Source organism: Nomascus leucogenys, chromosome 21 (assembly GCF_006542625.1).
Source record: "Nomascus leucogenys isolate Asia chromosome 21, Asia_NLE_v1, whole genome shotgun sequence".
In the NCBI taxonomy this organism is placed as follows: Eukaryota; Metazoa; Chordata; class Mammalia; order Primates; family Hylobatidae; genus Nomascus; species Nomascus leucogenys.
Window position 1 is genome coordinate 50,868,117 of NC_044401.1, and position 23,467 is coordinate 50,891,583.

At 49.6% G+C, this 23,467-nt stretch overlaps 2 protein-coding genes across 3 annotated transcripts in view; one reads left to right on the top strand and one right to left on the bottom strand.

The window, feature by feature from the left end:
• Positions 1-16,339, top strand: part of GRIP2 (glutamate receptor interacting protein 2) — a 114,063-nt gene extending 97,724 nt beyond the window's left edge. For both annotated transcript variants that reach the window (XM_030801676.1, XM_012502238.2), the window contains exons 21-24: positions 1,608-1,713; positions 8,743-8,886; positions 10,301-10,447; positions 11,459-16,339. In XM_030801676.1, the coding sequence (XP_030657536.1) occupies positions 1,608-1,713; positions 8,743-8,886; positions 10,301-10,447; positions 11,459-11,620 (559 nt within the window). In that variant the 3' untranslated portion in view covers positions 11,621-16,339. The remainder of the gene's footprint in view (positions 1-1,607; positions 1,714-8,742; positions 8,887-10,300; positions 10,448-11,458) is intronic.
• The window catches only part of SLC6A6 (solute carrier family 6 member 6), an 87,120-nt gene continuing 79,568 nt past the window's right edge, over positions 15,916-23,467 (bottom strand). Inside the window, exons 14-15 of the mRNA XM_003265019.3 lie at positions 23,214-23,384; positions 15,916-20,418 (exon numbers count right to left, since the gene is read on the bottom strand). Coding sequence (XP_003265067.2) covers positions 20,278-20,418; positions 23,214-23,384 — 312 coding nt within the window. The 3' untranslated portion in view covers positions 15,916-20,277. The remainder of the gene's footprint in view (positions 20,419-23,213; positions 23,385-23,467) is intronic.

The following is a 23,467-nucleotide window of genomic DNA, read 5'->3' on the forward strand; positions in this document are numbered from 1 at the left end:
GCCTCCTGCGAGGGCCCTCAGCCCACCAGCACCATTCCTGGGCTGTGCTGAGTGGCTTAGCCGCTGGAGAAGGCTCCTGCAGAGAGCAGGCTGTGGAGAAATGCTGTTCCTCATCTGGCCCAGGCCACCCTCCCATTGTGGTGCTTTTGATCAAGCAGTTCCTTCTGCCTCAATGCCTTTCCCCTGGTCTCTCCTGGCAAATCCCTACTCATCCCTCAAAACTCAGCTCAAATTCCCCTGCCTCTGGGAAGCTTCCCTATCTTTCTCAGGCAGAAGGGATTCCTCCCTCCCTCCTGGTACCCACAGCTGCTCCTACAAGTCTCCTGGTAGCCTAACCACCTTGTGTCTATCTGGCTAATTACTTGGCTGTCATCTCTACTGCGTGGCACCCCAGCTCCATGCGTGGCCCCTAGTAGATGCTCAGACATATTTTGCAAATGAATCTCCAGCTCTGTAAGAACAGGGGCCACACTTTATTCTCCTCCATATCCCTGTGCCCAGCAGAGGACTTAGCTCAGGAAATGTTTGTGGAATTGACTTGAATGGAGCAAGTGTCCTTCAGCCTCTGTCTTTTCATCTGTAACATGGAAAGGGAAGGAGGCAACACATCCTTGTTCCTAAGCTCCCTAAGAGAGCAAAGCTTGCGTGCCTTTGTAAAAGAGCAAGTGCTGGCAGGGCACAGTGGCTCATGCCTGTAATCCCAGCACTTTGGGAGGCTGAAGTGGGCAGATCACAAGGTCAGGAGATCGAGACCATCCTGGCTGACACAGTGGAACCCGTCTCTAGTAAAAATACAAAAAGTTGGCCAGGCATGGTGGCGCGTGCCTGTGGTCCTAGCTACTTGGTAGGCTGAGGCAGGAGAATGGTGTGAACCCGGGAGGTGGAGCTTGCAGTGAGTCGAGATCGCGCCACTGCACTCCAGCCTGGGCAACAGAGCGAGACTCTGTCTCAAAAAAAAAAAAAAAAAAAAGAGCAAGTGCTTTGTAAATCACAGCATGCCTTGTAACCGTCGAGGCCTTTGTCATTAGCAAGTGGCTTTGTGAAGTGTGAAAATGTGAATTGTGAACTTTCTGAGACTCAGTGTTAGAACTGATGATAACAGGCTCATACAACCTGTGATGGGAGTAATGAGTGGTCTCGACCCCTTCCCCCGCACAGATATTTCATCCGTTCCATCCATCTGTGTCCTTGCTGGCTCCAGCTCTGTCCCTGTCACTGTCCCCCGGTGCCGTGTGTCTGGGTGGGGCCAGGGGCCGTCCTCTGGGACTACACCATGGATCTCCTCTCTGTCTGTTCGTCTGTTTGTCCTCTGTCTCTCTTCCTAGGCATCCTGTGTCACCGCTCTCCACCCCGTCTCATCTGCCCCTGTTCTAACTGGCCACCGACAGTCCTGGTCGCCCCTAACTGCGTCTTTCCCCTATTCCGTGTCACCAACCACTGCCCCGGGGCCCCAGAACTGCCACCGAGGACACCCGCCTGCCTGCCCGCCCACCCACCCTATGGCCCCTCGAGCCCAACGCTGGGCCCTGGGGCCCCGAAGACTCCTCAGGCCCCAGCCCGCCCACCTGCCTGCCAGGAGTTGACGCTCTCTGGTTCCTACGTTACAGCCCAGCCCCTGGCCCTGCCCGAGAGGAGGGCTTCTGGCGCGTGTTTGGAGAAGCTCTCGAAGACCTGGAGTCATGTGGTCAGTCAGAGCTGCTGAGGGAACTGGAGGTATGGCTGCCTGCCCTGCAGGCCTGCATGGGGCACCCGGGGCTGTTCACTCTGGTGTGTGTGCAATGGGAGGAAGGCATGTTGATGGTATCCTGCTCATGTGTAATGTGTACGTATGCACTCACCTGGACACCCTGTGGGAAAAGGTATCTTCACATATGTACAGACTGTGCATGGATTCATGTGCAAGTGTGATTGAGAGCACGGTGGTACTACACATTATCTGTGTGGACATGGAATATGTGTGACATCATCATGTGTACATTGGGAGCATATGTGTATGCATGCATGTGAACATAGTCATGCATACACACTTGCAGAGTGTATTTCAGAACACGTGTGTCCGAGTGTGCACATGTAGGTACACAGGGGCAGTTTTAGTATCTTTGTGTGTATGTGTGATACATGAATGTGGTTGTGGCCATGCCCTGTGGAAGTGTGTGAGTGTTGACATCAGTGACAACACAGGAGATAAGGGGCTGTGGGAAACCAGAGGTGAATGTGGCTTTGTGTAAGGTCAGTATTGCTCAGTGAATAGAACAAGCTGCCCAGGAGGATCCAGAGAGGATCTCGCTAAGTCACATCCTAAGCTTCTACTCTGAGAGCAATTTTATTTTATTTAAATCTCTATTTTATCTGTGCTTTTGCCCCCTTTTTATTCCTAATATTGTTGATTGGGGTCGTTTTTTTCTCTCCATTAGTCTTGCCAATTACTAGGTTGCTCAAAGAACAAGTTTTTGGCTTTATTATTTTCTATTTTATTCATTTGTTTGTTTAGCTTTGATAGTCTCTTCCTTCTACTTTATTTATGCTTAAGTCATGATCCTTTTCATGGTTTCTTAGTGCCTTAATTTTCAGTCTTTCTTGTTTTTGAATAATGTATCTTTTAAAGCTATGAATTTACCGGTAAGCATTGCTTTGGCTGCATCCCAGATTTTGCAAATGCACTTTCCACCTTAAATTAAATTCTGTTTTGTCTCATAATAATATTGTTTCATTAAATTTATTTTAGTGATTATTTGCCTGTCTTTTTTTCCAATTTGCTTATTTTCTCTCTCTCTCTCTCTTTTTTTTTTTTATGTGAGACAGAGTCTCACTCTGTCACCCAGGCTGGAGTACAGTAGTGCAGTCTTGGCTCACTGCAGCCTCCACCTCCTGGGTTCAAGTGATTCTCATGCCTCAGCCTCCTGAGTAACTGGGATTAAAGGTATGTGCCACCATGCCCAGCTAATTTTTTCTATTTTTAATAGAGATGGGTTTTCACTGTATTGGCCAGACTGGTCTCGAACTTCTGGCCTCAAGTGATCCACCTGCCTCAGCTTCCCAAAGTGCTGGGATTACAGGGTTGAACCACTGTGCCTGGCCAATTTGCTTGTTTTCAAATTTACTGTATCATTGTTTCAAATGTGTCTCTGTTGTATACTATACATAGTGGGTTCTCTTTTTTATTAAAGATGAATTTAGTCTCTTTATATTTGTTGTGACTACTAATACAATTAAACTTTTCAATCAGACGTACACCTGAAAAAATATATAATTAAACTTAATTCTAGTATATAACTTATACTTCCTATTTATCCTATTTTCTTTATACTTCTTCTGATCATCCATCTTTCCTTTTTTCTATTGATCCATTTTTCATCACTGCTCACTCTCTCCACAATCTCCAATTTGGAGATTTTAAATTTTATTTGTATTCTTGTAGCGATTATCTTTAATTCATTTGTTTTACTTTCAACATTCAGTTTTTACATTGAAATCTTTTATTATTACCTAAGTGATACATGTGTATGGTGCAAAATTGGATAAGCAAAGTAGAATCAAAATAAGTAATAAAAAAATAAGTAAATCAAAAAATAAGTAAAAATAAAACTTAAGGACACAACATTCCTACCACAGCACTACTGTTACTGCTTTAATGAGTTTATGTGTATTTTTAAGATAATGAAATCATGATGTATGTACTGTTGTGTAGACTGCTTTTTTAGCTAGCTACTTCATTTTTCCATTTCAATATATTTTAATCTTTCCTAATACCAAGACCATATTCAGATTTCCTCAGTTGGACCCAAATTGTCCTTTACACCTGGTTTGTCCAAACCAATGTCTAATCCATGCTTGGAGCTTGGTTATTATGTCTCTTAAGTCTCTCTTAATTTTAGTCCAGTGCCTTTTAAATGATACTAATGTAAACTTTCTGTTTATCAAGATAAAATTCATGTATAAAATTTATAATTTTAACCAGTTTAAAGTGTACAGTTTAGTGGCTTTTGTTATATTCACAATGTTGTGCAATCATCAGCACTATCTAATTCCAGAGCATTTCTAACACCCCAAAATGAGAACTTGTACCTTCCAATTCCTCCATCTTCCCATCCCCTGGCAATCGCTATCTACTCTGTCTCTGTGGATTAGCCTATTCTGGCTATTTCATAAAAGTGGAGTGTGTATTTGACTCTTTGTGTCTGGCTTTTTTCACTTAGCTTCATGTTGTGGCATGTGTCAGTACTTTATCCCTTTTTATGGCTAAATAATTATTAGGATAGACCACTGAAGGGAAGGCCATGACCTTACCTTACATTTTCAATGTATTTTCTGAACTTGGTTTTTCTAACAAGTGTAAGCAATACCTTTGTCCTCCTCTTGAATAACACAGGCACTATAGAATTCTTTCGCTTCTCTCCAAACTACCTCCTCTCATATTCCAACTTGCTTATAAATTGCTCAAAATTCATGAACATGGGGTTTTATTAGAATATTTGACCAATTTCTGTTATCATCTTTGCTTCTTGCATACCCCTTTTTTTCTGAGCTCATCCTTTAAGATAGTCTTTCACCAAGGGCCTTTAGGTGGTAAACTGCTTTAGGCTCTGTGTTCTGAGAATGTCTTTATTTTTTTTTTCCAATCAATTTAGAAGTTTATAAATGTCTTTATTTCACCCCTGCTCTTAAATGATAGTTTAGTTGACTATGAAATTAAACATTTACTCAGGGCTTTGAAGATATTATCCTGTTGTCTTCTGGCAATGATCGTTGCTGCTGTTAGGTTCATTGTTGTTCCTTTGAAAGTCCTGTGTCTTTTCTTTCCAGGAGATTTGAGGATTTCTTTCTCTGTGATGGCTGACTCTCTTGCTCTGATGTGTCTCAGTAAGAGTTTATTTGTCTTACTATAGACTCAGCCTGTTTTTTCAGTCTGAGGACTCATGTTTGCCTTCTATACTGGAAAATTCCTAGTCATGGTATTTACAATATTGCCTCCTTCTTATTGTCTCCTTCTGTTAAGGTATGTTGGACAATTGTCCTCCATGCATTCTACCCTCCATGTCTCTTAACTTTTCTTTCATATTTTCTCTGCACTGTGTACTAGCTGCTTTCCTTAATCTGTCTTCCAATTCACTAGTCCTCTCCTTGGCTGTATTTATTCTACTGTGTAACCCATTTCTTAGATACTGTGTTTCAACTTCTACATCTTTTATTCCTACAATTTTTTTTAAATCTTCATAGTCTTTTTTTAATGGCTTTTGCTTTTTATTTTATTTTTCTACACATCTTAAACCAAGCTTCTCCAACCTGTGGCCCACGGGCCACATGTAGCCCAGGATAGCTTTGAATTTTACACAAATTCATAAACTTTCTTAAAACATTATGAGATTTTTGTTTGCAATTTTTTTTCTCATCAGCTATTGTTAATGTTAGTGTATTTTATGTGTGGCCCAAGACAATTATCCCACATGGCCCAGGGAAACCAATAGTTTGGACACCCCTGTAAACAGACTTATTTCAAGTTTCTTTTTCTTTTTTTCTTTTTTCTTTTTTTTTTGAGATGGAGTTTCACTCTGTCGCTCAGGCTGGAGTGCAGTCAGTGGCATGATCTTGGCTTGGCTCGCTTGGCTCACTACAACCTCCACCTCCTGGGTTCAAGCAATTCTCCTGCCTCTGCCACCCGAGTAGCTGGGAACTACAGGCATGCGCCACCACACTTGGTTAATTTTTTTTTTTTTTTTTTTTTTTTTTTTTTTTTTTTTTTTTTTTTTTAGTAGAGACAGAGTTTCACCATGTTGCCACGGTTGGTCTTGAACTCCTGATCTCAGGCAATCCACCCGCCTTGGCCTCCCAAAGTTCTGAGATTACAGGTGTGAGCCACCATGCCAGTTCTCAAGTTTCTTTTGATTTCACTATTATTTTTAGTTCCCTGGGTATGGATTAGCCTACTTGTTTTGTCTGTGGGCAGGTGGGCTTTTTCCATCTCATCACTGCACTGCTTCCACCTGTGGTCTCTTCCCAGGCACCCGCCTTGCTGCGCTCCGCGTTGTGGATGCATCAGTGAGATTGCTCCTCACTTTGTCTCAGCTGTGGCCTTTGAACTTCACCAGCTCCAGACTGGTTTTGACAGTAATTCCTCAGCTCAGTGTTTCTGCACTATTGTGGAAGGCAGATTCTGGCCCCACCCTCATGTGGAGGTCACGCTAAGGGTTCTAGTTTGTCACAAGTGATCCTCCCCCTCCCCACCTGTTCAAGTCCTGGTGGTTCCTTTCTTGTATCCCTGTGGGCAGACATTTTCCAGTCTCTATCCAGCAATGAGACGGCACTCGCTTTCTGGAATGGTACCCAGTTTCCTGCTTTGAGACAGCACTGTCTTTTCCCTGAACAGTACCCCAGCTCCAAATGTGTATGTCTTGTTGTTACCTTCCATGGGCCACTAACTTCCATAAGCCAGACGGTTCCACTCCTGCTCATGCCTGTCTCTGAATTTTTCTTTCTTGCTTTGAAAGTCTTGTTTACTTAACAAATTGTTAAATCTATCATCTCTATGTGTTTGAAGGGAGGTGTGAACTTCCTGTATCAGCTCAGTCTGCATTTTAACTGGAAGTCCTTGAATTCTACAATTTTAGGGGTCCAAGACCCTGTGATGCCTGGACTCCCTGATTCTGTGTTTTAATAATTCTTATCATCCCAAAATGAGGAGTCTTGGATCTTTCCTTATGCATGCTGGCTCCCAGGCAGGTGAAGATCACTTCTAAGATGTGAAAAAGGTGCTTCTCTGCCTCCTCATTCAATAGCCTCCCTTGGTTTCCTATCTTCCTCCCCACTCCAACCTAACAGTTTGGCCCTAAAACAGTTTTTATTTTTTAGCGATAGGATCTTGCTCTGTTGCCTAGGCTGGAGTGCAGTGGCATGGTCTCAGCTCACTGCAACCTTCACCTCCCAGGCTCAGCTGATCCTCCCACCTCAGCCTCCCTAGTAGCTGGGACAACAGGCATGCATCACCACACCTGGATAATAATTGTATTTTTTGTAGAGAGGTTGTCTGGCTATGTTTGCCCAGGTTGGTCTCCAACTCCTAGGCTCAAACAATCCTCCTGCCTCCACCTCCCGAAGTGCTGGGATTACAAGCATAAGCCACTACAACCAACATAAAACATTTTAATCATAATCTGCTTTCCCTTAGGGGATCCCTAAAAGACCAACCCCCCACACCCCAAATGGTCAGATAGAACTGTGCATTAATAGTGGGAATTCAGATACTGTGATGGGTAGAAGGAGAGATGTTTCTAGGCTGGGAAGACAATTGTGTGCCTGTGAGATTGTACGATGTCAGAGTAAGAAGTCCATCCTCCCCTCCCAGCAGCTCCAGCACCCCCGCCTCCATCTCTGGATTTCCCAGCCTGAGTGTGAAGCTGTTTCCCTCAGGGCCACACACTCCTGGCTGGCAGCTTAGAGCTCGGCATTTCCAAGTGCTCAGCCCTCCCTCCCTGAGCCCGTTCTAACTCCACTCCTTCTCTCCTTCCCCACTGGCACCATCCTTGTCCAAAACACCACTGTCTTTTCTTTGGACCACTACATGGCCCCTAACAGATCTCCCTCCCAGCCTCCACTCCCGCTCCTGCAGCCCAGTCTTCATGTGGCAGTCGGAAGATGCTTCTAGATCCACACATTGGTTATGTCACCTTCTCTGCCTGGCTTCAGTCCTTCAGGGGCTCCCCGCTGCTCCTGGGATGAAGTTCACATTTCTTACTGTGGTCTAGAGGGCGCCGCAGGACTGGGCCCTCAGCCACCACCAGCTGCCGAGTTTGGTTCCAGATCCCCCCACCACAGGGCTTTGCACGTGCTGTTTCTTCTGCCAGGGACTCTTTCCTGGGCCTCTTCGTCCTTGTCCTTTCAATTTCAGTTCTGGATGCTTCCCCACCCCTCACAGGACCAGGGCCACCTGTCCCAGGCTCTCACTTCCCGAGTGCCTCACCTCTATAACACTTACTTCAGTGCATAATTTTATTTTATTTATGTTGGCGATTAGCAATGTAGCAGAGTGGTTAAGAGTCCTGACTTTGGGGCTGGGCGTGGTGGCTCACACCTGTAATCCCAGCACTTTGGGAGGCCGAGGTGGGTGGATCACCTCAGGTCAGGAGTTCGAGACCAGCCTGATCAACACGGAGAAACCTCATCTGTACTAAAAAAGAAAATACGAAATTAGCTGGGCATGGTGGCACATGCCTGCAATTCCAGCTATTCAGGAGGACGAGGCAGGAGAATCGCTTGAACCTGTGAGGCGGAGGTTGCAGTAAGCCAAGATTGTGCCATTGTATTCCAGCCTGGGCAACAAGAGCAAAACTTTGTCTCAAAAAAAAAAAGAGTCTTGACTTTGGAACTAGACTCTGGGTTCAAATCTTTTTTATATCTCTAAGGAGACAAACAGTTTCCTCATCTGTAAAGTGGAAAAAAGTGATATTAACTTGCATCATTGTACTGTAGAGAATAAAAGGAGTTATAGGTGTAAAGTGTTAAGAACTGACTTAGCCCTGGGTAGGCACGAATGATTAAGTGCCAGTGATTATTATTCTCATTGTTAGTGTGATTGGTTCATGACTTCCCACTCCACCACCGTTGGACCCAGCCCCAATGGGCAGGGACCATGTCTGTCCTGTTCACCATTGTCCCCTTTGTGGCTGGCACATAGTAGGTGTCAGTGGATGCTGACTACCTAATGGGGCAAGCCAACAAGCATCTGAAAGAAAGGCTGTGTTCCTGCAGGCATCCATCATGACGGGCACCGTGCAGAGGGTGGCCCTCGAGGGCAGGCCTGGCCACCGGCCTTGGCAGAGGGGCCGGGAGGTACGAGCCTCTCCTGCAGAGATGGAGGAGCTGTTACTGCCTACACCCTTGGAGATGCACAAGGTAGGCACAGCGGGTGAGCACAGGAGACCTGGACCTGTGTCCTAGTGCCATGAGCACCGTCGTGGGACTCCAGAGGGGCCCTGCCCCTCTTGGGGCTTTATTCTCCTCCACCACAAAACCGGGTTGAGTTTTTCAAAATGCTCATCATTTGGGTGACATGCACACTCACACACATGCACACCTGTGATTCACACTGGGCTATTATTAATATTTTTCTTTAAGTAAATGTGCTTTTTTTTCCCCACTTAAGTTATTTTATCTATATATTTATTTTTTTGAGACAGGGTCTGGCTCTGTTGCCCAGGCTGGAGTGCAGTTGCTCGATCATGGCTCCCTGCGGCCTTGACCTCCTGGGTTCAAGCGATTCTCCCACCTCAGCCCCACAGGAAGCTGGGACCACAGGCATGCACCACTACACCTGACTAATTTTTGTATTTTTTTAGAGACAGGGTTTCAACATGTTGCCCAGGCTGGTCTCAAACTCCTGCGTTCAAATGATCTGCCCACCTCAGCCTCTCAAAGTGCTGAGATTACATGTGTGAGCCACTGCGCCTGGCCTTAAGTTATTTTATATCTCATACACACATATTTATATATAACATATAAACCCTTCTACATTTGTGTGACGTCTATGTATCTCACACCTTTACATCACTACCTTCAATGAGAAGCCAGTGTCTTGTGCCATCTATCGGTCATTATATAAAAACAAGATACAAGTTGGGCGCGGTGGCTCATGCCTGTAATCCCAGCACTTTGGGAGGCCGAGGCGGGTGGATCACGAGGTCAAGAGATCAAAACTATCCTGGCCAACATGGTGAAACCCTGTCTCTACTAAAAATACAAAAATTAGCTGGGCATGGTGGCACACGTCTGTAGTCCCAGCTATTTGGGAGGCTGAGGCAGAAGAATCGCTTGAACCCAGTAGGTGGAGGTTGCAGTGAGCTGAGATCACGCCATTGCACTCCAGCCTAGGCAACAGAGCAAGACTCCATCTAAAAAACAAAAACAAAAACAACAAAAAAAGATACGGAGGAGGACAACCCCTGGCCAATGGCCCTCAGAAGCTCTGAGCAGCTCTTTGGTAAATGGGAATGAGTGAAGGTCAGCGGAGGTAACAGCGCCCTGGCCAGGCCTCCTCCCTGATGGAGCCAGAGGACAGAGAAAGGGCTGAAAGGAAGTCACTCCTAAGGGCTGCCTTGTGCTTGAGTGCTATGGCCTAGAGCATCTGCTGAGGGAGAGAGGAGGAGGGGGCGGGGGTGGCTGAAGGCCCAGGGGCAGGAGGCTGGGGCACTGCAGCCTGGAGGGTGTGGCTGGCCAGAGGCGCTGAATGCCAGACCAAAGGACCTGGGCTACTGTGAGAGGCTGGGGGCAAAGGTCGAGTTCAGGAACCTCCTCCTCCTTCTGCTTCCAGGTGACCCTGCATAAGGACCCCATGCGGCATGACTTTGGTTTCAGCGTCTCAGATGGCCTCCTGGAAAAAGGTGTCTACGTCCACACTGTGCGCCCTGATGGGCCAGCCCACCGCGGGGGCCTCCGGCCCTTCGACAGGGTCCTGCAGGTAATGCTGGGGCACGGGCTCCATAGTGGGGTGGCATTGTTTCCTAGCCTGAGGGTGGGGAAAGAGCCTGCATCTATCGCCTGTGAAGAGGGCAGGACAATGCAAGTCTGAGTCAGGTTAGCCTAAGTTGCATTGCGGGCCCCAGCACCGTGAGCCTCAGAGGCCGAGCACACACAGACCTTTTTTCTTACACCCCATGCCCACTGTGGGCTGGTGGAGGCCTTCCCCTCCCGGGGCTGATGGAGCATCCGCCCGTCTTGGAATTGACCCTCTGAGACACATGGCCTCCTCAGACTCCACAGCAGAGGAAACAGACTGGAAAGTCACATGTAGATTTTTTCTGCCCTCACCCAGAAGCAACACTCATCACCTTGCTTCACAGTCAATGGACCAAACCCCTCATGTGACCTTCCTAACCGTGAAGGAGCCTGGGAAGCGTGGGGCATCGTGCACTGGGCACTCCGTGCCGCCCCTTTTCATGCCCTGGCTATTTTTGCTCCCTCAGTGTGTGTTTTGCCATATTTATATGAAATTTACTCAATTCATGTTTTCTCTAAATTGATGGCACTTTTTCAACTTACATTGACTTTGAAAGGAAACTTTTTGTTTCCATTAGGAGTGAAAATCTTGCACCCCTTGCTTTGAAATAGAAAGTGGGTGTAAAATGCAAATAAAATAGAAAGAAGATAATGTCACATCACACAGTTCTAGGCAGGAGGCTCTCTGAGCGTGTGGTCTGGTCTTTCATGTGAGAAAGGGAGAAAAGCAAGAGTTAGAGGGGTATGAAAGGTATACCTGCCCCTTCCTAGGACTTTCTCTTTGATGAAACCTAACAGAAGGACTGAGAGAGAGTTAGAGGAAGAATGTTCCTCCGTGTGTGGTGCTGGAGGTGTCAGGGCTTGCATCAAGGCTGGGGCAGGGCCCATCTTTAGGACATCACATGCCTCTTGCTCCCTTCAGCCCAGCAGGGCTGACACCTCGGCTCTGTTCGCTTGCTTGTGCCCCATGCAGGTCAACCACGTCCGTACACGGGACTTCGACTGCTGCCTGGCAGTGCCACTCCTGGCCGAGGCGGGCGATGTCTTAGAGCTGGTCATCAGCCGCAACCCGCACACAGCACACAGCAGCCGGGCCCCCCGAGCGCCAGGCCCCAGCAGTCCCCGGATGCTCTGAAGTCAGCATGTGGGCCGAACTCCTAAGAGGCCACCCAGGCAGATCCTGGCTCCCAGACACGTAGCTGGGCTGGAGAAGCGGCCACCCACTCATTCGTCTGTTGGTCTGGCAGACTCTGAGCCTGGGATGATGCTTGGTCTCTGTTCCCCAGGTCTGTGGTGACTGGGGTGCCAGGCAGGGAGGCCATGCCCTAGTTGGAGTGACAGCTGGGGTCTCTCGCTAAGTTGGGTCTCCAAGATGCCCAGAGGAGCCTCCCTTAAGAAGGGTTGGCACAGGCTGCTCAGCCAAGGAGAGAGGTCTGGGGGCTGTCCCAGGTCTCTGTGGGGCCTCCTTGGAGAGGTCGAAGATGTAGGGAGCATTTCCTCCCAGCAGAGCCATGGAGCTGGAATGAGCTGCAAGGAGGAGTGAGTTCTCGGTCACAGGAGGTGAGCAGGCAGGAGCTGGATCCCCCAGCGCAGTCATGCATTGGGGCATGAGGCATTCCCATGATGCGTGCACACGCGCTCGGGGGTTGGCTTCCTGATGGGGAGCCACTTCGTCTAGAGACTCGGCCACCAGGAAGGATGCTGCTTCGGATGGGAGCCCAGCTCCTTCGCTTCTCCAGAATGGGGGTTTGGGGCTTGCTAGTCCTGAGATGCTGAGATTCCCAGAATCTGGTCCCCACTTATGAGACTCTTAAGTTGGGGCTTCTGGGATCCCAGGAAGTGCTGGCCCTTTGATTCTGAAAGTGGGTGATTCTTTCATTTCGGCATCTCAGTCTGAAGCTTCTGGGACTTGAGACTGTGGTTCTGGGCCCATTGGGCAGGCTCTATGGGCCTTGGGCTCTCAGCCCTCCTGCTTCTTCTGTAGGCCGTGTGGCCACTGACCCATCTGCACGCCCGCTCAGCCCAAGCCCCTCCACGTGGGAGGGGTCATTTTGGGGCAAAAGACCCTGGAGCTTCCATTCACCTGCCATCCAACGAAGATTGAAAAGCGATGGACGCAGGACCTGTGAGGTGGTAGCACTCCTCTTTACAGCCAGATTAGTGGAGGAAGAGGAGAAAGAGGAAGGGAGATGGGAGAGAAGTGGGCCAGAGAAAAAGATGGGACACTCTTGCCCAGTGGAGGGTGTCCAAAGTGGGTATTCAAAGAAGTCTATTCCCACTTGAAATCTGGAAGCACCAGCATCCCTTAAAATCATTGTCCTCAATGTCCACAAATCAGAGACCCTCTTCATTTTGAGAAGGGTGCGGGCCTCCCCTGGTGGTCCAGCGAGTGGTGCCTGGGATGGAGTGGGCAGGCGGGTGTAGCCAGGGCTGGGGATGTGCTTTGCCTGGCCCAGTTCTCACAGGGGTCTCAGGAAAACGGGGCACCCATTCCCACCTCCATCTGTCTCCAACCTGGGGTCCCTGGAGGCCAGAAAAGTGCTCTTCCATTTGAGGGAACAGATGAGGAGTCAAGAGGTCTGTTCTTTTCACCCTGGGTCTGTTACATGTTTGCTGTGTGACCCTGTCTGGGTTGGACCCCAAGCCCCTCTGGACGATCACAGGTGGACAGTCTGAGCAGACACAGGCCTCCTGGTCAGGGCCAGAAGCATCTCTGCCGACCCACCAAGGCCCCCTTGGGGATCTGCCCACGCTGTCTCCTGGTGGCCTGCCTCCCTTACCCCTCCCCTCCACTTCTCCGGGCCCCGCCCCTCGGTGCCCTCCCTGAGGGCCCTGCATGCTTGTGCCTGGGGTGCTCAGCGCCTCTGCTATCTTGGATTCCTGTGTACTCAGCCCAGGGTGAAAGGGCACTGTCTACCTGTCACAGGGCACCAAGTGAAAGCCAAGAGCCCTCACTTTTGGGGGTGAGGGACAGCACAGCAGAGGTGTGGCTTCTGGATGAAAGCAGCCATAGCTGTGTGACCTTGGACAGGTGGCTCAGCCTCTCTGGACCTCTGCTAAGCAACAGGGCTGGACAGGACACACTCTCAGGGCCTCTCGGCTTGGGAAAACTGCATTGACTCCAGGACTCCAGGCGAGGGAAGATGCACCCGACTCTTAACTAATACCCCCTCTCCCTCCTCGGGCTGAAGCCTCTGCCATTCTCCCAAACGTATGCAATCAGGCCCGCGGTGGGCCTCCCAGCCACGCCGGCCTCCTCATATGCAATATTTCTTCTGGCTTCTCATGGGGATGGTTCATCCCCGACTTGACATTTCCTGACACCTTTCCCCAGTGAGCACCCTGCCTGCCTATGCATTTTGAGAACAGCCCCTGTGACATGTCCCCTTCCACCTGCCCCCTCCCCCAAAGCTGTATTTTTCTCTGGCTGAGATTAGAACATATTCCTTGTAAAGTATTTTTCTACATTGGGTTTTCTTAGGGCTCTTGGGAAGCACAAGGGGCTGTATTGCAAAGGCCGCTCACGGTCTGTTTGGGGCCCTCGTCTAAGTCTTTGTCCCACCAGGGGTTGCAGTGGCTTGGGGGTAAGTGCTATGGGGATGATTTTTTAAAATAAAATTATTTAAATCCACCTAGAGTAGAAGTTTGCTTTTTAAAAAAAATCATGGGTTGGCAAGAGTCAGCTTCTGTATGGGTCTGGTGACAGCTCACCTGCTTTTGATGATTCATTAATTCAAAAAGTTTGCCATTTGCTTCCATCATCCAGCCCCTGGGCAACATGAATCAGACAGATTTAGGTCATGTCTGCACATTCTGGTGGCAGGCAAACAATCAACAAGTAAACAAATAAATAATTATTTCAAAAGGCATCAAGTGCAACAAAGAAAACGAAGGAGTAATGGGATAGAGGGACCAGGGTGAGGGGCTTTAGCTCACAATGTTAGGAGGGGTTTCTCTCAAGAGGCGACACTTGCAATGAGACCTGAAGACAGGAGCCAGCCTCCATGGAGACCCGGAGGAGGAGTGTCTCAGGCAGCGGGCACAGCCAGTGCAAAGGCCCTGAGATAGGAACGGGTTTGACGGTTTCAAGGAAGAGAAAGAAGGCCTGGGAGGGGAATGGGGCTGGAGACTAGGTTGGAGGTAGCAGGGATCAGTCGTGAAGGCTTGGGTAGGGGGAACGAATTTGATTCTCTGTGCAGCAGAAAGCCAGAGGCAGGCAGTGGTGCCTGCATATGGAGTCTCTTTAGCCCAGGTTGGGAAGGTAGTGGCAGGGGGGGCAGCCTGGGGTCTGGCTGCTGCCCTGGAGTATCCAGAGAGTGTCTAGGGCAGGTGAGCTGCAAGGTCTGGGACCCAGAGGCCAGGGCCAGGCCCCACTGGGGAGGCCACAGTTCTATGAGCAGAGGAAGAGCTTCTTTTCCAGGAGGCGAGTTTTCTGTCTTGGGAGTGGTGTAGGCAGAGGAAAGGCCAAGGCAGGCAGCAGGCCCTGCTCTAAGCGCTTTGCAAGAGCTTGCTGGATCCTCCCAATAGCCTTCGGAGGTGGGCTCTGTTCTTGTCCCATCATTACAGATGAGGAAACAGGCACAGAGAGGTTGAGTAACTTGCCCAGCCCAAGGCCACACAGGTAGTAAGGGATGGAACCAGGGCTTGAACACAAGCCACATAGCCAGAACACATAGAGGGAGGGAGGTAGGCAGAGGCTGTCAGAAAGAGCCAGAAAATAGGGGTAGGGTGGTCTTCTACTCTAACATTGTCTAAAAATGAGTTACTGAGAATTTTGTCTGGTTAGTTGGACAAAGGACTCAAACGACTCCTGAGTTTGTCCATCCCAAAGGGTGGGGGGCGAAGGCTGCCCCAAACATGGACCTGTTCTGACCCCAGAGAGCCCCTAGTTGGGTATTAATGAGTGCCTGCACCTGGTGGGGTGGGGGGGAGAAGGGCAATCAGGTTTGCTCCTCCTCTACCCTTTCCCCCACCCCGCCACCCGCTTTCTGCACTTCTGGCAGGGCAGCCCAAGGCTAAAAAGGAGGGACTGAAAGCCGCAGCAGGTAAGCACCTAAGGCTAACAGCATCACCTCCAATCATCCCGGTGGCCTTGATGGGGACAATGGTTTATTCCAGATGGGGAAACTGAGGCTCAGATGACTGCTGCCAGATCTGCCAGCTGTACAGGCCTGGGCATGTAGCAGGTAGAATCAGTAGAGCCAGTAGAGCCAAGAGCTCATGGGCCTGGGTGCAAATCCAGGTTCTTTCATGGACTTGCTGTGTACCCCTGAGTGAGCAAGCTGCTTCCTCTGCGAGCCTCCATGTCGGAACCTCTAACCTGGGAAAATACCTACCTTTGAGGGATTGGACGGAAAGCCCTTTATAAAACGTAAAGCGTTTGCCAAACGTTGCGGGGGAAATACCTCACCAGAACACAACCCACACATGTTGGATGTTAAAAAGGAAATGTTTATTTTCATGTTATAAGGTGATTACAAACTCCTCTAAAAAAAGCAAAGATGAATTTAAAATATCAATATACATATTTATCTAAAAAGCAAAAGAGAAAAAAACCCCTGCAAAATACAGGGAATCATGTCATAAAACATTTATACACAAAAGCTTGTATACTGCAAGACTGAACTACACACCAAGGATCTTGTTCAAATACAAATGTTCCTCCTCAGAAAAGTCTCTTGTTGGTTGATTCTTTTTTATAAAAGTTTAAAATATCTTAAAAATATTTTGAAGTTTTAAAAAAATGTCCTGATGAGCCAGACATATTTCTGGAAGGAGGCAAGACCCATGTTCTCAGCTTTCTCTTGTGCTAAATACAGAGTCACAGTTGCTAGGGATTGGGAGATTAATTGGGAAAAAAAAAAATGAAGCCAACATCTAAATTTGAAGTCAAATATATAACAGGATGCTCCATCCCTCGGAGAACACACCAGAACATGTCTGTAGTGACACCCACAAGAGAACAATGAAAAAATGCTTCCTATTACAACAATATATATTCTGAGGGTCAGGGAGAGAAGGAAAGGGGGAGGGCTGCCCCCTGCTTTCTGGACTGCCCACCTCTACAAGTTTTGCTCTCTGGGTTTGTTTTGTTTAGTCTTGTGGTTTTGTACTTCGATTTTTGCACACAGTGGTATTTACCGTGTCTACACAGACAGCCTGGCCTGGGACCACATGGGTCTGAGGGAGGGATGGGACCTCAGGCCACCTTGAAGGATTTTCTCTTGGGTCCTTTCCTGGCTTGTGTCTGAATCTTGGGTGGGGTGGGGTGCGGGGAGCAGTTAGGTGCCTCTGCCTTTAGACTGGCTACCCAGAGCATTTCCCCAGGGAGAGGGGCTGTGCTGGGAGATGCTGGCTGGGTCGGGGACCAGTGTGGTGGTACCCAGGTGATACAAGAGTGCCCTGAAGTGGGCTGGAGGGGCCATGCTATGCTCTCCCCTTGTGTTTCCCCACTGTCTTTGGGGGTGTGCTGGAGGATCCAGGGGGCAGGGAAGGAGCTGCACATGGCCCAGGGGTTATGCTGTCCTGGAAGGAGAGCATCCAAGGCCACTTTCTGCTGCCTGGAAACTCCCCGCAGAGCCTCGGGGTCAGTCTGGAGCCAGGGCGACTTCATCTAAATCCTGCCTAAGGATCTGGCACACCTCTGGCTTCTCTGCACTTCAGTTCCCTCTTTCACAAACAGGGATCTCAATTCCCAGCTCACCAAGGGCTGCTGGAAGGAGGGCCCCGTGCAGGGCTGGGGTGTGCAGGTGAGGCCGGAGTCACCCAGCTCGCTGAGCCACAGCATGGGTCCAATTCTGCAAGGATGGTGGGAGTGTGGCTGCTGCTGCTCCCCTCATCCCTGAACGTGGAGGGGAGGGCATTTCCTTTTCCATAAAGGCTTGTCTTTTGTTGTCAGGAAGACCTTGAGGATGTTGCTGGATGTAGCCCTGGTTATACACGCACCATTCCCTGCACCTACCTCGGAGAACCTGCAGCTAGAGCTGTTTCAAGAAAATCCATTCCTGGCTCACAGTGCCTCCCTGGGCCTCAGTTACCTCATTTACAACAAGGGCGTTGGGTTAGGGGACCCTGGAGGCCCTTGGCTCCCTGACCGTCAGGAAATCTCCTCTGCGGCCCTAGCATGGCCCATCTCAACGCGGTATCTCCCACTTCTCCATCTTAAAAAGTTGATTTAAACAACTCCCTCGCTTCCTTTCCAGATCTGGCTGGCTGGGCTATGTGCGGGCATCAGCATTTCTGACCCATCCCAAGCAGAAAGCAGGTGAAGGACTTTGCCCATTCTCTATAGACAGGTGGACCAGAGTCATGAGCTCTCATGGAAAGTTTCGTTTATACGGAGACATGAAGGTTGAGCATTATTACACAGGTACTCGCAGAGCTACGCTCTGCACACAGAGCCAGGGCTGGCTGGGTGAGAGGGCTCTGATTGGAGACAGGTGCCTTGGGGAGAGTTGAGGAACGACTTGGGGAAGGTGGCTGGCCTTCCTTCCAGGCGGGGCCTGGGGACTTGGTCTGCATGTGTCTTTGGTCTAGAATTTGGTCTGAGAATCTTATAAGAAGAGGCCTTCCTCAGGCCATGTCCAGAATGTTGCAATTTGCCTACCAACCCAAAATACTGTGGCCTTTCACCCAGGGAGCCCCCGCTGGGGAGATGGAGACTGAAATGACCACAAATGCCCAGGTAGCCACTGCATGCCAAGTCCCCTCTTCCCCACGTGCCACCTGCCCTCAATCATTGACAGTGGTTAGTTTACTAAAGTTATATAAGACAAAGGAAAACAGGTCACAGTGCTACTCCATAAAATCAGGGAAAAAACAGTAAAATCAAATCAGACACAACGGCAACCATAAATACATAGAAAAATAGGAACAAGATAGAATCGTTGAGAGTTTGGAATAGGACTGGGTGTTGTTTGGCAGAGTAGATAGCTTTGGAAACTGAAATATGTATGCCTGCCAAAGATGGGGTTCAGAATTGCCCCTTGGGAGGGGGGCACCAAAGGCTTACTCCTCCTCCCAAATTTAAGAAGGGGGTTTCCAGGGTTCCAAGAGCCCCTGCTGTGAAAATTCTGCGGTCTGCACCCCTCGAGGCAGTGACTGCCTTTGTGCGTGGTCATGTTTCGGTTTCATTTAGACTGAGCTTGGAAGTGACTGTTCAAATGGCACAGTTTAGGTCCAAATAGGGGCTGGGTGGGGGTGTGTCTGCCCGTGGGATTTGAAAGGTATAGTACCTTCTCTCCTGGTTCAGAGACAACCTGTGCTCCACATAAGACCCTTGATCAAGCCAGTTCTGGGGGGCCAGGACCCTGACAATCCCAACCTTCTGGAAAACTCTCCTAGGCCTTCTCTTTTGGGTCCCCAGGTGGTGAATGTCTGTAAACCCAGCTATTGCAGGGGTTTTGAAGTGAAGAGCTTTGTTATATTCTAGGTCAGCACCACGGGCTGCCCTTGTTCTGAACTGGGAGCACTTCCCCCAGTGGAGGATCCAGACTCAAAAGCTGTTCTTGGTGTGCCTTGCTAGGTGCCAGGGCAGCCCAGGGTGGCATCTTTAACGAGGGCTTCGCAGGAGTCTCCCAGGCTGAGAGTGGGGAGTGGGGAGATGAGGAAAGAAAGCACCCCTCCCCGACACCGGGCCCATCTGCATGCCTGGGGCCTGTATCCTTTGGTCCACTCACCTCCCTACCACTCCCCTAGTCCCTCAACAGGTATGTCATGCTTCATTCCTGCAGGCAACTTCAAGAGATGCTGAGATGTTGCTTGGGGAATGACCAGAACCTGCTATGACCCCGGTTCAAATGCAACAGACTCATCTGAGCCCTGAGACCCCAGCTCCTGCCGGGAGAGCCTCTGCTCTTTCTCTGCCTGGAATGCCCCAGGAAGGACTGTGGCCTCCTGTGCCTTCGCCACCTCTTGCGAGGCTGAGTTGTGAGCCTCATTCCTGCCAGCCTTCTTGGATCTCTAGCAGCTCCCTCTCTGGCCAGTGGTTCTGACGGTCTACTGACTATCCACTCACCATCTCAAAATTAAAAGTGGGATTTTGCTTCTGGTACAAGTTTCTACTGCTCTTAGAATCAGACTTCTGCTATAGGGCCTCCTCATTCAGCTTCAGCTAGTCTCCTTTATGTGAAGGGCTGGTTCATTCCTTTGGCATCTCTCTTCTTCACTAAGCCAAGTTTAATGAGGTATCTCCTCACAGCCCTCCTTTCTCCTTCCCTCTGGGTGTGCCAGCTAATAGGTCCTCTCTCCTGCTATTTCTTCCATCTGAACCAGGATTGGGAAGGTGTACCACCTTAAGATGGGTGTAGAGTCCCAGGAAAATTCCATCCTGCATATTTACTGGACAGAACTTTCCGCCAGCTACACAGCACCGAAGAATTGCTTTTGAAAATGAGATCTATTGCTGGCAAGAAGATCAATTCAAGTGGTAAAAGTATATGACAATCTCTAAGTGTATATATACTTATATGTAAAAAAAAATACAAAGAAAAATTTACCAAATTCCCATAAAATACATCTAATTCAGTATGAAAGCTCTGCCTCTCCACGGACATCTTCCCGTGGGTTTACTTTTTGTACAAAATATCCCCCAAATCAAAACAAAACACACACACACGATACACACACACACACACACACACACGCACGCACACATACCCACAATTACATTTTCTGTGACAATTACAAAAAAAAAATCCTAGTGCAAATATAAAGCTCTGTAAACCTGGTCCTATGAGAATCTAATGTTAGTAAACAGCAGGAAAGCCGCCGGCCCCGTCGACCCGAGAGAGCTCACATCATGGTCTCCACAATGATGTGGGTCGGTTTCACGAGAGCGCCGTTCATGACGGTGCGAGAGTTGTAGGGTGTGGCTCCCTCGCGCTCCACAGCCCAGCGGTTGGGTTCCCTTGGGGTCAGCAGGTACTTGACTCTCTGGAGAAGGATGACAGGAGTGAGGGGGGAACAGTCAGGCGGCCTGGTCTCCCCTTTGCTGGGGCCATTTGCCTCCTCCTGAATTGGTTCATGTGCTGTTCGGTCTTTGGTAAACTCACACCCTCTCTGATTTCCTGTTTTTGTCCTTTTTGGAAATAATGGAATTGAACTAAGGCGCTCCTAAGGTCCTGCTAGGCCCTGACTCAAGGCAGAATTCCTGTTGGTGGTTTCCTTCCTCGGCCAAACCACTGCTTACATTGCAGAGACAGGCCTTCCCTAGTTTCCTGAAGGCATCCAGTCCTCCCAGCAGGGTTTACATCTTAAGGGCTTGGAGAAGCTGGCTTGCATTTGAGCTGCCCTTCCAAGAGACAGGAGCTGCATGGGAATTCTAGATCACTCCTGAGCAGGGTGAGTTTTGTCCTCACAGTTGGTTGAGTGTCCCTCTCTAAGGATACCCAGAAAACCCATGTGAGAACTGGGACTCAACCAGACTCCCACTCCCCAGTCCACCTCTTGCCAAGTGTCAACTCAGAGACTTGAATAGGCCAGCAGTTCAAAAACAAACAAACAAACAAACAAAACAACAAGCCCTCTTTCTAGGCATTTACATTTAACTTAGGTATGTTACAAATTTCTAAAAGCTGATTATTAAAAGCTACAGTATTTCATTTAAAAACCCAGTTTTCGGTAATCCCAGCACTTTGGGAAGCAGGAAGATCGCTCAAGGTCAGGATTTAAAAGCAGCCTGGGCAACACAGTGAGACCCTAACTCTTAAAAAAAAATTAAAAATTAGCCAGGCATGGTGGTACGTGCCTGTAGTCCAAGTTACTCGGGCGGCTGAGGAAAGAGGATCGCTTGAGCCCAGGAATTTGAGGCTGTGATTGTGCCACTGCACACCAGCCTGGGCAAAGGAGCAAGACCCTGTCTCTATTTTTTTTTGTTTGTTTTTTAAATCCAGTTTTCCATCTTTTCTTGAAAAGCTGCAAGATCTGGCAACTCTGGGCCCAGGTCGCCTCCTTGTGGCACCTTCTTTAGTTTGCTCCCAGCCCTACCCCTGTGGCTTCCCTCACCTGAGCCACCTGCCAACTCTCCCTCCATCACTTTGCCTCTCTACATCCATACAATGGGCTGTGCCTGGGAGGGCGGAGGAGAGTCAAACCCCCAGGCAGCCACTTGGGGCTCTGCCTACACAGGAGGCTTAGGCAGAGCTGGAACCATCCTGGGGCAGAGATCTGGGTTTGCCAGAACCTGGCTCAGAGAGAAGCTCATGGCTGGGAGGACACCTTAATGACTTTGTGCAGGTGGGAGCCCCTGAGGGGCACACAAAGAAAGATAGACAGATGGTGGCTCAACTGCCTTCAGAGGGGCCTTTGGTGAAGTCAGATTGGCACAGCAGGACAGGGTACCAGTGTGGGGTGAAGCCTGCCCTCACCCACTCCCCCACCTCTTTCCTCCATGCAAACCCCACTCCACCCAAACTTCTAAATGTGGGCTTGACCAATATTTTAAAATGAGGATTTGAAGGACACTAAGTTAGTGACCTGTTGGGTGTCCCCCTGAACCAATGGTATGTAATTGCTGTGGGCACTCACCAATCAGAGCAGAGACCAATCAGAACCTTTAGAGACCCCTTGCTGTGCCCTAATGAACCCTTTGGCTTCTGGACAGTAAGGACATTGTGGAAATTCTGGCTGGGTTGGCCTGGAGTACTGAGCAGTCACCTGGAGGGCTCGGGACAGTCACTGTTCCCTGTCTGTCCCCAGGCCCAATATTTCAGTCTGTTAACAGCTCATAGGGCCATTCAGCGTTCTGGCTAAAGACTGGTTGGGGTCCTGCCCTCTGTCCTCTGAAAAAACAGAATGGGTCAAAAGCTCCACGATAACCCCAGGGGCCTCCCCAGTTTCAAGGATTTCTTCCTGCCCTGCTAGCTTCCTCAGTCTCCCCTCCCTCCCCTGCCACCAGCACCACCTCCAGGCCATTCCCCTGCCCAGGAGGAAACAGGACCCAGCCCAGCAGGGAGCCAGGGCCCCAGGACATCCTGGCTCCAGATTTTTAAAAGAGAATAACAATAAAAACAGCCCAGAACAAAACAGTGCACTCTTGGAGCCAGTCCAAGCTCAAAAGGTTAAGGGAGATTCTGAGAAAAGAATTTCTTGGAAAGAGTCGGGCCTTTGCCAGGGCCTGGGATCTCCAGGGCTGTTGGAGGAATTTCTGAGAGGAGGCTGAAGGTAGGTGGGGCCAGGGGAGGCCCCGGCAGGCACAGAGGCAGAGGTCTGGCTGCCGCCACAGATCCGGAGAAGACCCCAGCATGGGCTGGGATGATCCTAAATTTGGCTCCTCAATAAGAGAAGGCATCTGGGTGGGGCTCAGGCTTCCTCCCTAGGCTCCTGGCTTTGTCCCACTGCTTCAGGAACATGGCCCACTGGTCCCAGGATGAAGCCCCAGCTCTTACCTTGGCATCCAAAGCTACAGTCCCCTCTCCAGCCTCACTGCCCACCCCCACCCTGCCAATACCAGGAACACCTTCCCTCTCACATTCTCCACCTGGCGAGTTCCTCCCCACCCCACAGCCCAGCTTCCAATGTCTCCATAAAGCCTTCTCCCACGTGAACGGTACTTGCTTCCCGTCTTCCCACAATGTACTCTCCTGCCCACAAGCTGAACCACTGGATGGGTGAGGGAACTATGGCTCAGAGAGGGCAGGTGACTTGCCTGAGATCACGCAGCAAACTGACAACAATCACCTTTGGCCTCGCGCCTCCCACCTCCCCTGGCCCTGGGCCCAAGCACTTACCACAAGGAACGGCCCCTCGGTCTGGCAGAGGCGGATGACGATGACCAAGGGAACACAGAGCATGGAGGAAAGGGCTAGGCTCCAGCCCAGCCCAATGGCCCAGTTGGGGTACACGTATGTTTTGTTGTAGGTCAGGGGTACGTACTTGACGAGCGAGAAGATGAAACATCCCTGCGGAGAGATGGGAGCAGTCAGGAGAGGGGTCCTGGGCATTGGGGGGTGGGGAGCTTCTGGGACCAGGACTGGCCTCAACC